This window comes from Sorghum bicolor, chromosome 2 (assembly GCF_000003195.3).
Source record: "Sorghum bicolor cultivar BTx623 chromosome 2, Sorghum_bicolor_NCBIv3, whole genome shotgun sequence".
Taxonomy (NCBI): domain Eukaryota; kingdom Viridiplantae; phylum Streptophyta; class Magnoliopsida; order Poales; family Poaceae; genus Sorghum; species Sorghum bicolor.
The window spans coordinates 28,996,494-29,011,350 of NC_012871.2; the positions used below are offsets into that span (position 1 = coordinate 28,996,494).

The window sequence follows — 14,857 nt, forward strand, 5'->3', positions numbered from 1 at the left end:
CTTGCATGGTATGCCTTCTACTATTGTTTCAGATCGCGATGCTAAATTCTTGAGTAACTTTTGGCGTACTCTATGGAACAAGTTGGGTACAAAACTGTTGTTTTCAACAACTTGTCACCCACAAACCGATGGACAAACGGAGGTAGTGAACCGTACTTTGGGCACCATGTTGAGAGCTGTTTTGAAGAAAAATTTGAAGATGTGGGAAGAATGTTTGCCTCATGTGGAGTTTGCTTACAATCGGGCAACACATTCTACCACGAAGGTAAGTCCTTTTCAGGTAGTGTATGGTTTTAACCCCTGTGCTCCCATTGATCTTTTGCCTTTACCTACCAATGAAAGAACACATAGTGATGCTAGTGCACGTGCTGAATTTATTCGTAAGTTGCATGCAACCACTAAAGAAAATATTGAAAAGATGAATGAAAAGTATAGAATTGCTGGTAGTGAAGGTAGAAAAGAGGTTAAACTTGAACCGGGTGATTTAGTATGGTTACATTTGAGAAAAGATAGGTTTCCAGAGCTGCGTAAGTCAAAATTAATGCCAAGAGCTGCTGGTCCTTATAAAATTATTGAGAAAATAAATGACAATGCATACAAACTTGAGTTGCCACCCGAGTTCGGGGTTAGTCCTTCTTTCAACATTTCAGATTTGAAGCCATATTTGGGAGAAGAAGATGACCTTGAGTCGAGGACGACTCCAATTCAACAGGGGGAGGATGATGAGGACATCACTCCTTCGGATGCACACGATGATCCTACGCTCACAAGAGCTCGCGCGCGACAACTAAATTTACAGGTGAGCTCGTTCCTAAGCAAGTCTTTATATGATTTTGAGAATAGATTGCTACCCAATGATTATATTGTGCTTAGGAATCATGGAGAGGACCAGGGGATGCATAAGGGAGGGCTTGGAGGCGTGGAGGACCAGCAAGGGCGCCCAAGTCAAGGTGGAGGCCCAAACCAAGTCGACTTCGAGCCTGTTTCGGAGTCCAGGACCAGCGAGGAGTAAAACGGACGCCCAGGACGCATCCGGACTCTGTTTTCGACGATCCACCCATGGTTGGAAAGATAATTTCATAAGGAAACCAATGGCATTGGTTTGAGGTCCAAATTAATTCTGAGTCATCGGGAAACGTCAAAACAAGTCAGCATCCAGAATCTGTTCCAGTGCTGCGTCACCGTTTTTTGTCTGTTGGGCCGTGTATCGTCGTTGAGCCCATTAGGGGTGCGCGTCCAGGGGTGGCGACGACTCTTAGACCTCTATAACCAGCCGCCGCACTCTCGTTAGGTTTTGGGGTTTTGCTTAGATTATTCTGTCAAGAACAGTTTCGCCGCCGCGTCGGTTTGTGAGACCCCAACTCGTGAGATTAATCATTCATCTGCAATTTGGTTGCATTCTTTCTTGTTCTTGCTTGTGTTCTTCGATTTGCAGGCAAAGGACTCAGCCTTCTTAGCGAGGTCGACCGTGCATCGACGGTCGATAACCAAAGGAGACGTGGTGCTGCGATTGCGGGGTTTAAGGACCGAGTTGTTCGGAAGCCGGATCGAATTGTGTCGCGACTCCACCAAATCGAAAGTTATCAGAACCTTTCGGAAGATCAGGAACCCTAGTTCACATTAGGGTTACTCCAATTACCTACATCAAACATGTCTACAAGATTTGCAGATTCTAATCCTTCCGGTTGTGATGGTATACCGGTGTTAGTAGTAGGAACAGCAACAGCTATTTGATTTAACTGAGATTCAATCATTTTATTAAAGCTAATTTGATTATTGATGGCAGTAGAGAAATTATCCATTCTATTATTTATATTTTCTAGCATTTTATCATTAGATGCCAATTTCTTAGATAGATTATCCATTAGCTTTCCTTGATTAGACACTAACTCTCTCAGTGGTGGAAAATTATTAGTATTGTTGTAAGAATTATTACCTTGATAATTACCTGAGTAGTTAGGCCTCTGTTGATTCCAACCTTGATTTTGTTGAGGACGGTTGTAGTAGTTGTTGTTATTGTTGATGTAGTTCACATCCTCAAGCATCTCAGGGCAGTGGTTGCCAGAGTGTCTAGTGTCTCCACACTCCTCACAAGTCATGTGAGAGTCGTAGATGTGCATAACTTCTTTCTTATCTCCAGCTCTCTCATCGAGCTTCTTCATGAGCAGGTCTAGCTTTGCAGACAGCATGTCTACCTCCTTGAGCTGATGCATACCTCCACCTCTCTTGCGTGTCTGGGTCCTCTCTTCATTCAAGCTTTGGTTGGACGCCATCTTCTCCACAAGAGCTGTGGCTTGTGATATGGTGAGTGATAAGAATGCTCCTCCAGCTGCAGCATCCATGGTTTCTCGGGCACTGTTGCCGAGCCCATGATAAAACGTCTGCATCAATAACCAACTCTCCATTCCATGATGGGAACATTCTAGGATGTAGTCTTGAAAGCGCTCCCATGCTTCTGGAATAGATTCATCATTTTGTTGCTGAAAACTTGTAATCTTCCCACGGAGAGCATTGGTCTTGCCCAGGGAATGAACTTAGCCAGGAAGTTTGTTGAGCAGAGTGCCCACGTAGTATTCTTCTCCTTTGTAGCGTAGAACCACTGCTTCGCTCTTCCTAACAGTGAGAATGGGAAGAGGTGAAGTAGTATAGCATCTTTGGAAACTCCTGATATGGTGAATGTGTTGCAAATCTCCAGGAAGTGTTGTAGATGAGCACTAGCATCTTCGTGTGCCTTCCCACAGAACTGGTTGGATTGCACCATGTTGATAAGTCCAGGCTTGAGCTCAAAGTTGCCGTCGATCTCTGCAGCAGGTCCAGTGCGGATGTTGTCCGTAGTGGGAGTTGAGAACTCGCGGATTGATTTGTTCGCCATGGCTTCAAACTCTGAAGACAAGTTCCGGTGATCATCTTGATTGGATGAAGCTTCTTGCTGAAGTGTTGATGATCTCTTCTTGAGCTTGGCTCTCGTCTTCTTGAATAATGCTTCGGGATTGTCAACAAAATTTCCTGGAAGATGTCTTCTATTCATACATTCCCCTGCATAAGATAAAACAGAAAAATATCGGGGTAAAACTGTATGAGAGAATAGATAAGCTCAATCACATTAGTGATGCGAATGATAACCCAAAATCCTTTATTCCATTCCTGATTAGTAATCAACCTTCCCCGGCAACGGCACCAAAAATGCTTGTTGGGTATTCTTAACATCATTACCAAAAGTCACTACAAGAGATTGGGCCTTCTATGACAATTTTCACATGACAAAGCATCTTTTAGTCATGAAAGTAATGTGTTTATGACAATTTTTCTTTGGATGACAAGTATATGTGACAAAGTTATGATTTAGTCATAAAAAATAGTCACCATGTGCCTTTCTTAATCTTTATGACAACAATAAATGACAAAATTGATAAAATGTGATTGTCATAAATTTAAAATCATTTTTTCTAAACTTTGTGACAATAGCTCATAACAAATTTGATGAGATATGATTGTCATGAATTAAAAATCATTCAAATATATATTTTGGCACAAAAATTGGTGAGATGTGAAGATGATATAAATTTAAAATTATTTTAAAAAGTATTTTGGCACAGCCATGTCTAGGTGAACTGGGACCCACCTACATAAGGTAAATATTAAGGTTTATATTAAAAAAAATAAATTTAAAAATTGAGCATAAAACTATGGCGTGTGGGAATTGAACCCACGCCCTTAGACTTGGTAAAGAATGGACATCCCACTGAGCTAGTCATAACTATTTGTTGATACGTGGATTCGTTTCTGTTTTGTTCTGTCTCGACTTGGAGACACAAGGCACATCCCGATAAACACTTTGTACTCTGGAGTAGGAGCGGATGCGTGCCTTTGCCCGTGTCCGTTCGCAGTAGGAGTCCGCCGCCGCCGCCCTTTGCCCAACCCCACCTGCAGGAGGGCGCCGCCCTTTGCCCATCGCCGCTTGCAGGAGGCCGCCGCCCTTTGCCCATCGCTGCTTGCCAGAGGCCGCCACCTTTTGTCGTCGCCGCCGTCAGCATCTCACCAACGCCATCCAACCCCATCCCAGGAGATCGAAGCTAGCTGGTGCCGCCGCCGGCGGCGGCGGCTGATTCTCAACGCCTCTGGCGGATCCCGACGACACCGGCAGCAGGCCGCTGCCGGAGGCAAGACCACAACACCGACGGCAGTAGCCCGACGCGCTTCCTGGAGCTTGACGCTTGGCTGCAGCTCCGGGCCACCGGGCTTCACTGGCTGAGACGGTGGGATTGCCCCAGGAGCTTCATCCTGGGATTGGTGCTGGACGCGGGAGAGGTCGACCAGAGACAGGCCCAAGCCCTTCCATTAGGAAGGAAAGGTACATATGAGATGAACTTATATTTTGGTTTTATAGTTCGATTGAAACCATAGATTTGAAGTGATAGAAATAGACAAATAGCAGTCTATTACGGGCAGTGATCACTTGTTGATTCCTTGCTAGAATTATTTCAATGTGTCACAGATGGGCAGAACTTGGATGAATGCTAGGTTGTTTAGCAGGGAGCATCGGGAAGGGGTCAATGAGTTCATGAATTTTGTTTCTGAAAATTTAAGTGGCAGTCAGGAGATATTATGTCCGTGTCGGAAATGTTTGAATCGGTTAAAAAAATATAAAGGAGAAGTGGAGGATCACATATTAATGCTGGAAGCACAGGTCGACTCTATGGGATTTGCCATATTGGTCTACTTTGAAGCTACGTCATAATCTTGATGTTATGCATATTGAGAAAAATATATGTGAGGCCCTTCTCGGTACATTTCTCGACATCGCAGGCAAGTCAAAGGACTCTATTAGTGCGAGGCTTGATTTGGAAGATATGGGCATAAGGAAAAATTTACACTTGAAGGACGATGGGAATTCATCATACTCTGTTCCACATGCTCCATATATGATGACTAAGGCCCAGATAAGTGCTTTTTGTTCTTTCATAAAGAATGTCAAATTCCCAGATGGATATGCCTCCAACTTAGCAAGGTGTGTTAGTGTTGATGAATGCAAATTACAAGCATTGAAAACTCATGATTGTCATATCCTTCTACAAAGGATATTACCAGTTGGTCTCCGAGGAATCATGCATAAGCAAATATATGAAGCAATTGCTGAATTAGGTAACTTTTTCCAGCAAATTTGTGCAAAGAAATTGAAGTTAGATGTCTTGAACAGAATGAGAGGTGAAATCCCAATAATATTGTGCAAGCTTGAGAAAATTTTCCCGCCTGCCTTTTTTGATGTGATGGTGCACTTGTCCATTCATTTAATTGATGATGCAATTCTAAGAGGTCCAGTTCAATATGGATGGATGTACCCTGTAGAACGTAGGTTGTTGACCTTGAAACGTTTTGTGAGGAACATGGCAAGGCCTGAGGGCTCCATTGCAGAGGCATATGTGGCAAATGAGTGCTTGATTGCTTGCTCAAGGTATTTTGATGATGTTGACACTAGGCACAATCGTGAGGGCAGGAACAAAGAGCGTGTTCCAATGACTACATGTAGTTTATCTATTTTTGAGCATGGAGCAAATCTGTTGGGGGCACCGAGGCTTACATATGATGAGAAGGATTATGACTGGATGGTTTGGTATGTACTCAAGAATACTACAGAGGTTGAGCCATTTATAGAGTATGTCCTTCAATAATGCACCTGTTTTAATTTGTCTGTCATTTAAAATTTTAGCTCTCACATGGGAAGTGTGCACCTGTTTGCAGGATTTATAGGAATGAGCTAGAGAGTGCTGGCAATAGTGATGTTGAGGGGAACCTTGCTAAGGAATTTCCAGGATGGTTTAGGAAACATGTGAGTCATTATTTAAGTATTTTCAGTATAGGAAACCTTGCTAATATATATATTTACTACAGCTTGCCACCGAAAGGTTTGTGAATGGAGAACAAATCAATGAAGACCTATATGCATTGGCAAGTCAACCACTTCTTAGATTTCGTATATTTTCAGGATGTATTGTTGATGGTGTCCGATATCACACCGTGGACCGTGAGAGAAATAGAAGAACACAAAATAGTGGAGTCATGGTTGAGGGGTCACATAATGGAGAAGATATAGACTTTTTTGGTCAGTTGAAAGAAGTAATACAGTTGCAGTACAACTCTGATGCCAACAGTCAAAGGACAGTGGTGTTATTCAAGTGTGATTGGTTTGATACCTGTAGCATGAAGTCTAGGATGGAGAATGATGGATATTTCAAAAGCATCAGCCATGGCAGTTGTTGGTACAAGGGTGATGCTTTCATCCTTGCCACCCAGGCAACAAAGGTTTTCTACTTGGATGATAACAAGCATGGTGAACCCTGGAAAGTTGTTCAAAAATTTTCTCATCGGCTCTTGTGGAATGTGAATGAAGAAGAAAATGATGACGGGCAAGAGGGAGGGGTTGATCTGACATACCAAGATGATGAGCAAGAAATATCTCTAGTTCAAGCTCATGAAGGATCTTCGGTCAACGAACAGCCAGTCAACGAAGAAGACGGTATCAGTGTAGAGGCATCCTTAGTTGATCAGATTTGTAGGCAACAGGATCTGGAAGTTGAAGAACATGACCTGTACAATGATGATTATGATGATACCTTAGGGCAGTATGATAGTGAAAATGAATGTACAATTATAATCCCTAATGATGATGGTGAGTATAGTGATGTTGAGTAATTGAGATCTATGAATCTCAGTTGTGATGAAATTGTTGTTTTTAAACAGCTCCAAATGTTTCTTAGAAGCTGATGAATTCCAGCTGTCCTTTGTGAACACAGTTATGTTTTTAAACAGCTCCAAATGTTTCTTAGAAGCTGATGAATTTGTGAGCTGTAAAATAATTACCATTTGTGAACTCAGTTATGTAAACTCCTGAATTGAGATATGTGAATTCCAGCTGTACTGTGTTCCTCGGCGTAGTTCTTGGTCCTCCAGATTTCTGCTGCCATTTTTTGCTGATACGATGGATTGCCTGTACCATTTTGTGCCTTGTTTCTACTGCAGAAGTGATTTTAGCTCTCACATGGTGTCACGTTTCTACTACACAAGTGATTTTAGCTCTCACATGGTGTCAGGTTGCTGGAATGTCTTTTTTTACAAATGATGCAATTTCTTTGTCTTAGTTTGTTCCATAGTCTAATTTTCATATTTACTTGGTGTGTATTATAAAAATATTATGATTGCACTGTGGCGAGATGCACAGGGGCAATATTTTTTATTTTCTTATTTTTTTCAAATGAACTACCAAATCAAAATTTAGCCATAAAATTTATAAAAACATTTGATATTTTTAAAGGTTTACTCAAAATCTATCTAGGATTAATGAATATTGTTCTAAAATCTAAATATAAGAATAATATGGATCTAGGGGATTAAGCATATGGAGCATATAACGACACACCATATTATATAGGGGATTAAGCACCAAGTTTTGTCACTGTCCCAATATATCATGCCTATTAAGAACCCACTATCTCAATATCCCTCCTTCTGAGCATCTCCAATAGTTTGGCAAAAACTGTTTGGCAAATCTTGACTTTTGGCAAGTTGATAAAAAGGATGGCAAGTCATATATTTGATGATCTCCAATAGTTTGCCAAAATAACTTAACAAACGTAAAAAACGGGCCCACAATGTTTCGCGAGGCCGGGCGCCGCCGTCACTCGCGATAGGACATCTCGGCCATCAGCACACGAAGACGTATATAAAATCAAACTGCTGCTTTAAATATTTTCCTATGTCCAGCCTGCAGAGAGAAAGTTGCCTGTGCCCTAATAGAAAGTTTTCTGTAGACCAGTGGAAACCCTTTTGTGCGCTAATAGAAAGTTTCTTGTATACCGTTGGAAAGGAAAGTTTCCTGTGCGCTAGTAGAAAGTTTTATGTAGAACGGTGGAAAACCTCTTGTGCGCTAGTAGAAGTTTCACTTGCCGCGCGGGAAAGGGAAAGAAGAAGAGGGATCGCACGTTGCCAAGCGAGTCCGCGTTGCGGATAGCTACGAGCGCGGCTCATGAATTTGCCAAGCGTGTCAATTTGCCAAATGTGTTTGCCAAACTGTTGGAGATGCATTTTTGTCCCTTTTGTCAATTTTTTAAGGATGCCAAGTGCTTTTTGCCAATTGTTGGAGATGCTCTTATAGGTTTTGATTTTGGGTTTTGGGATTGAGTGCCCACTAATGTCAATAAGTAATATAAGAGCACTCACAATGCAGACTCTATCATAGAGTCTAAAGTTATTTATTACCTCAAACAATGTGGACTTAGAGTCTAAATAAGACTTGGAGTCTTATTTTTTCTACCTCTTTCTTCAATAAATATACTGCCACATCAGCAAAACACCATAAATAATATGGAATTAATTGTCTTAGACTCTGCGATAGAGTCTTGCATTGTGAGTGCCCTAAGGCAATGGAAAACAAAAAATAAATAATTCATCAGTGGTGTCAACTTTTAACAAAGAGTGCATGACCATTTATTCCACATCTCAATTTTTAACAGAATTTTTCATCAATTTCATACCACTCTATTTCAACTTAGAAAAAATTTAGAGCTAAACAAATTATCTCTAATAAATTTCTCAACAAATAGTATAAATGAAAAAATGAAAATGGTTTCCTGCCAACCCGTGCGAGGCAAACCAGCCCAGCGCGCCTCTATTTTTGGTTGAGAAGAACACTTCTGCCCCTACCAGCCATAGTGTCGCTCAGCCCAGGTGAGGGTATTTTTGACATAGTCAATCGGTATGCCACACATATATATATGGAAACCTAACCCTAAAATCACTCCCCATTCCAAACTTGACTGCCGCCGCCACTCCACTCCTTTCTGCTGCTGCTCCCTCCTTCCTATTGCCGCTGCCTCCTTCCTGTTGCCTCTCCGACGAGAAGGAAGATGCCGCCGGGGAAGAGGATGGGAAGACCATCAATGGAGGTCCCAGGTACTTCTTGCCATTCGTCTGTAAGGTTCTGGATATGGCCAGGGGTTCTGGATATGGCCAGGGGCGAATCTGCATGGTCGACCATGTGTCCCTTTGGTCTCTGTTGTTCTGCTCTCTGAATCGGGACTGGCTTCTTCAATCTCGTATTTTTCTAATCTGTATTTGTAGCTCAGTAGCAGTAGATTGTAGTCTTATTCTTCTAGACTACCAATTCTTCTATTCAATTGGGTTTGAAATTAAAATAGAATCAAGGATTAAAATTACATATTCTTCACGATGGGTAGTTTTTTTGACTAAACACAATGGGATATATCATGCTTGTGTAGAGATTAAGTCTCAGTTTAGGAAGGTTCCTGCCAGTGGCGGAGCATGATCTAAACATCTAGTCAATTTATTTATTTATCTGCCACTGATTCCAATCTACCAATATATCTACAGATCCAGCATTGACTGACATTGAGAACAAGAGGGCTCAGAATATCATGAGGTTGAATCAGAGGTTGCAGCAGTTGGGTGTCAAAAAACTAGCTCACATTGTTCACCAGTCATATGCTAAGAAACCAGATAAGAAAAGGAAGGCTGATGGCCAGCTTAGTGAAAGCATTGAACTTGAGGTAGCGACTCTTCTACTAAACAACATGTTAGATATTTTTTAATTCTGTGGTATATTGATTTTATATGATGCTGCTGTAATGCAAGATGTCTAGCACGAGACAACTTCAAACCGCAAATCTCTCACTTTCTTATGGTGTCTTGTCTCTGTTTGCTTTGTAAGGCTGTGGCACCGCCTGTTGCTGCAAAAGGAGCATCAGGCAAGAGGGTGCTGGCACCTGACAATTTGGAACAAACAAGGTGCACTAGGGGGAGTATCATGAGAGAAAAAGAAGCAGCTGCCCTAAGCCTAGTTCAAGCAGCAGAGGTGCCACCACCAGTACTGGATTCTACTTTAATCCAGAATGAGGATGGGATGGACATTGCTGAAGAAGGCAAGTGCCATCAACTACTTTTCCCCAATGTCAATTTATGTGATCTGATTCATTCGTTGTAGTCACATGATTCTTATTATTGACAATAATGCTTCTGAAATGTATTATTTAGGCACCCTGTTGACACTAGCTAACACCACTTAGATACTAGGTTGTCATCCCTAGCATGGCGCCAGAGTGTACAAAGGTATTTATAAATGTAAAGGCTCTCTAGAAAATAATCTATTCTATCCGCAAGCGCACAGATAAAACACCTCATTGTAGCATTTCACCAGGATAAGTATTCCAGGTATCGTTATTTATAATTTTGCTCTAGGGATCTAAAGAAGATGGAATTAAATCAAGGGACAAAATCTATCAAGGCATAGACTAGAGATAAACTTGCAAGAACATGATTACTAATGAGAAACTCGTCACACAGTCACTTACTTTAGCAGGGGGTAAACCATAAAGATAATGATAATAAAGTATAAGTTCATGGGATAAAGAGCACAGCGATTAGAAAATAGACTACTCCTCATATATGTGGGTGATGTCGGATTAGCTAGAGAATGGATTCTAAGTCATCTACTAACTACTAAGTCATAATCTACTCTAGTTATCTACAAGATCATATATAGCATAAAAGACTCTTCATTCATGTATAAGGAACATTGATAAAGTAAATCAGAACATCGCATGACTTACTCCACAATACCGGTTCTGCCTGTCCTATCAACGGAGGGTGGACTATATAAGAATCAACGAAGCTGTCACTATCGCGAACTACCACACGACTCGGCCAATAGGATACATTTGCAGATAAATAACATCTAAGCACCACGCTCACATGTGATCTATCACCTAACTCCCTCGCGACAAGAGCTAAGCGCTTTGCAAACTTATACATAAACTCATTATCAATTAGAACTATATCAAATATAGAACTAGAGCAAACTAAGAACATAATAATTAGAGACATAATGCAATTAGAACAATAGAATTAGAGAAAGATATGAATAATACCAATCTTTATTACCGAAGATCCGAATCCAGAGCGTAGTGCTCTACTTCTCTAATTGCTATCTAATCAACCTCTAAACTTGAAGGATTAGGGAGTAGCTAATTCTAATTCTCTGTGGGAGAGAAGCTCTAAACCCTAACTTTGATGGCTACCTCTGAATAATGATTTCTCTTTCTCTCCTCCAGGGGCCAGGGGGTCTGGTTTTATAGTCCCCTCAAGTGAACATGAGCCATTGGATCAAACCGACATAGATTGTATGGTTTAGATTGATCCTTTAGGTCGGTGGAGCGTTTTCCCGAAGCAGAGTCCCGATCCAACTCCTGGCCAGGGCGGGCGCCCAAGGGGGGTGGGCGGGCGCCCTGCCCCCGAGCCCGAATCGCCTCCCGTTCGTTCCCGTGGTTTCTGGACCCTTCTAGATCAAGGAAAATTGCGCGGCACGTAATTATCTCGTTGTAAACATGACATGTGGGCCTTCTCTCCTTATTTTCTGATAAACCCCTGCAGAAATAGATAAACACCAAAGCTCGTGGAATTCTGTCAGATAAAACCCTAATTCTAGATGTTTGTTTCATATTGATCCTTTTTCATGTTTATTTGATTATTAATTTTAGTACTTAAGGACCGTCAACACACCCTAGTTGCAAGTACACAAGTGGAGCAACGTGGATTGAGTATGGGCATAGAACTGGATAACATGACCAGAGGTTTAGGGACTAGGATACCAGTTGTGATAAAGGAAGGGAAAAGAAGGCCGGAGGCACCTATGCAAGCTGCAAAACTAGCTTCTGAGGGTGGGATCATACTCAGGCAACATGTACCCATCTATACAAGTTGGAAAGAGTACAGGAAGGACAAGGATCAATTCAATGACCAATTGAACAACTTCATTGGCAAACTATCTGTAAGATGTTGTTTGATTAGTTCAATATATGCTAATTCTGCCCTTTTGCATTTTTAAATACTAATGTTATGCTATTCATGTATAGATACAATTGAACATGACTGGTGAAAAGGATAGTGTAACTTCTGCATGTGCTGACATACTAAAGCGAGGAACCATCCAAATGAGGTATCGGCTCAAGAAGAAATACTTTGATGGGGTACCGGCAAATCAAGTTAGGACTACATCACCATGTTCATCTATGACTGATGAGGAATGGAGAAAGTTGGTGGATACGTGGTCAGACCCTAGACACAAGGTATGGTTTTTGCCAATATTAATTTCTGCGTTGTAACCCAATTCATTTGAGATATTAAAACCTGTAGTTGTATTATTCTGTGTGAATGTGTGCTTCATTCAGTTCTAATGTTGATGATTATAGGATTAGTTTTTTTGCTAAGGATCTGGGGTGATTTTGATATGAGCAGCTACTATTGTTGTTTATTTTCTGTACAACAATAGGAGCAAAGCCTTGCATGCTTTGTTTTTTTTTCTGAAATGTATTGAGCTATGTTATCAATCCATTTTGTATATATTTGCTTATCAGATTCAGTGCTTTAGATCTATTTTTCAGATAATTAAGATTCAATGCTTTAGATCTAAGACAAAACTAAAGTGAAACTATGCTGATTCAGAAACCAGAATTATATGGCTGAAATTTGAAGAGGGTTTGCTTGCCCACTTGACAACAATTTAAGCAAATGTCATTGTTTCAGAACACTGGCATTTTTATTAGACACCATTGATTGCCTACTTGACAGTTAAATTATTTTCCCATTTGAAACCTTTTGCTGGACACTAATTGGATTTTCTCGGTTACACTATTCATTGTGTACTGTAGTATTGAAGTTTTATTATAAAGAATGGTATGCTGAATGCTAAGCTATATTGCTCTTAATTGAAGATGTGCAATAGTACAAAATTAGCATTTTAGAGCTTTAAGTTAGTAGTGTATGAACCTGATAGTTCTCATTTTTGCCTAATTAGCTATATTACTGATGCTACATAATTGTTTCATGTCTAGGAAAAATGTGTGAAGAGCAAACTGAACCGTGCAAAAGTTAAGTTTCATCAGTGTACTGGATCTCAGTCTTACATTGCAGTAGCCTATGTCGCGGTAAGAAAAAAAAGATATATCATGGCATCTAGTTGTGAACATGTTTTGCTCTTAGTGTGTATTTAAACATATGTATTGCTCATGTCATTCTGTTTTGTACATTTCAGAAGCAAGAAAAATACAAAGGTATAGAGCCCACTGCAGTTGATCTTTTCAAGTTGACACATTGCAGCAAAACAAAGGGTTACTGTGAATCTGCCAAGAAAGCTGTAGTAAGTACAAACTTTAACCTCCTATTTCTTAGCACACTGCATAATGAACCTTACAGATAAATACAAACTGAAAAATCATTGTTTTGCTAGGATGATATGGAAGCAATTATGACAAGATCAGTACAAGAAGGGGAGCAAGAAAAGACTTGCACAGAGATTGTTTCCCAAGTGCTGTCAAAGTCTAGCACATTCCTTCGCAATGTGGGACTTCAGCAGCCTGTTGCCGCTGTAAAAACTATTTCGCCACAGATGCAAGAGATACAAGCTCAATTGGAGGCTGAGAAGGAGGAATCTGCAGGACTTCGGCATAAGCTCCAGAGGTTAGAAGACCAAGCACTAGAATCTGAGACAAAAGCTAAGAAACAGGATGAGGAGATTGAGATCCTAAAGAAGGCAACAGCAAATACTCATAAGCTCATTCGGCAGATGATATCATTTGGACAGAGTCAGGTCACTCATCAGACCACTCCTTAACTTTGTGGTGCTCAGGTACACCAGCTTCAACTTGTGCTATGCCTCTTCTGACATAATGCAGTTTCTGTTTCTAGTTCATGGAGCTGTCAACTATTTGATACTATGAATGTATTCTATGATACTATTAGTTATTACAATCAAATGAACTTATAAATTTAACTCTCCATTGCGTTTGACTTGCGTCTTGCTAGACCACCATAAATAGTTTCTTGCAATGTCTAATAAATATGCACAAAATAGAGACATGATCTTTTGTGTACTATATGATTATTTGGCATGTACTATTTTGGTCACAGCATTTTTAACTAAAATTTCTAATTGCTAGGTATCAGACTTAGAGATGGTGTGATCATTTCTTAATTTCTGACACCATGTTCTTTGCAGGTTGTTGGACTCATTTTGGTGATCTGTGAAGTGTGGTGTGACTGAGTGGAGTCCAACACAATGTTTTTATCCTTTTGGCATGATTGGAGTAGTGTGCTATTTCTGTTAGTATATGGTGATCTATCCTGTTGTTGCTGTTGACGGTCCTTAAGTATCAAATTTAATTATCAAATAAATAAAGAAAAGGATCCAAATGAAATCAAGATCTAGACTTAGGGTTTTATCTGACAGAATTCCACGAGTTTTGGTGTTTGTCTATTTCTGCAGGGGGTTATCAGGAAATATGGAAGAAAGACCCACATGTCAGGATTACGTAAAGATATTAACGTGCTGCGCAATTATCTTACATCTAGAAGACTCCAGAAGCCACGAGACCGAAGCGGAGGCGAAACGGGGCCAGACCCTGGGCGGCCGCCCAGTTGGTCAGGGCGCCCGCCCACCTCTGCAGTCCAATCAGGACTCTGCTTTGCGGGAAGTCTCCACCGACCTAAAGGATGAATCTAAACCATACAATCTAAAGGATGAATCTAAACCATACAATCTATGTCGGTTTGATCCAAGGGCCCATATTCACTTGAAGGGACTATAAAACCAGACCCCCTGGCCCCTGGAGGAGGGAGCCTCTCAACCCTAATTCATTGTTTCATCAAGGGAGAAGAAGCCTCTGATCAAGATTAGAGCCACCACATCAATTAGATATCTAGATTAGCATAGCTACATAGGATTAGAACTAGAAGGAGTCAATCTTCGATTGGTTTCCGGATCTGTCAGGAGGATTCTTGGTAATTCTCTAAT

The 14,857-nt window shown here is 40.8% G+C and overlaps 3 protein-coding genes across 3 annotated transcripts; all 3 read left to right on the forward strand.

Moving 5' to 3' along the window:
• On the forward strand, positions 4,213–6,922 carry LOC8063898. The gene is made up of 3 exons (XM_021452742.1): positions 4,213–4,351; positions 5,740–5,827; positions 5,890–6,922. The coding sequence occupies exon 3, from the start codon at positions 6,058–6,060 to the stop codon at positions 6,688–6,690; it is 633 nt and encodes a 210-aa protein (XP_021308417.1). The 5' UTR covers positions 4,213–4,351; positions 5,740–5,827; positions 5,890–6,057; the 3' UTR covers positions 6,691–6,922.
• Positions 8,819–10,061, forward strand: LOC8063426. The gene is made up of 3 exons (XM_002459865.2): positions 8,819–8,946; positions 9,385–9,560; positions 9,722–10,061. The coding sequence occupies exons 1-3, from the start codon at positions 8,901–8,903 to the stop codon at positions 9,992–9,994; spliced, it is 495 nt and encodes a 164-aa protein (XP_002459910.1). The 5' UTR covers positions 8,819–8,900; the 3' UTR covers positions 9,995–10,061.
• On the forward strand, positions 10,021–14,255 carry LOC8063427. The gene is made up of 7 exons (XM_021453440.1): positions 10,021–10,033; positions 11,541–11,836; positions 11,922–12,134; positions 12,900–12,992; positions 13,100–13,204; positions 13,295–13,693; positions 14,063–14,255. Exons 1-6 carry the CDS (start codon positions 10,021–10,023, stop codon positions 13,676–13,678), a joined length of 1,104 nt encoding a protein of 367 aa, XP_021309115.1. The 3' UTR covers positions 13,679–13,693; positions 14,063–14,255.

Bases quoted from the DNA above. Each gene is read 5' to 3' on its own strand.
- LOC8063898 (XM_021452742.1), top strand. From the start codon at position 6,058: ATGGTTGAGGGGTCACATAATGGAGAAGATATAGACTTTTTTGGTCAG.
- LOC8063426 (XM_002459865.2), top strand. From the start codon at position 8,901: ATGCCGCCGGGGAAGAGGATGGGAAGACCATCAATGGAGGTCCCAG. The intron at 8,947-9,384 runs GTACTTCTTGCC...ATATATCTACAG, and splicing joins ACCATCAATGGAGGTCCCAG to ATCCAGCATTGACTGACATT. The intron at 9,561-9,721 runs GTAGCGACTCTT...TTGCTTTGTAAG, and splicing joins GTGAAAGCATTGAACTTGAG to GCTGTGGCACCGCCTGTTGC.
- LOC8063427 (XM_021453440.1), top strand. The intron at 11,837-11,921 runs GTAAGATGTTGT...ATTCATGTATAG, and splicing joins ACTTCATTGGCAAACTATCT to ATACAATTGAACATGACTGG. The intron at 12,993-13,099 runs GTAAGAAAAAAA...TGTACATTTCAG, and splicing joins TTGCAGTAGCCTATGTCGCG to AAGCAAGAAAAATACAAAGG.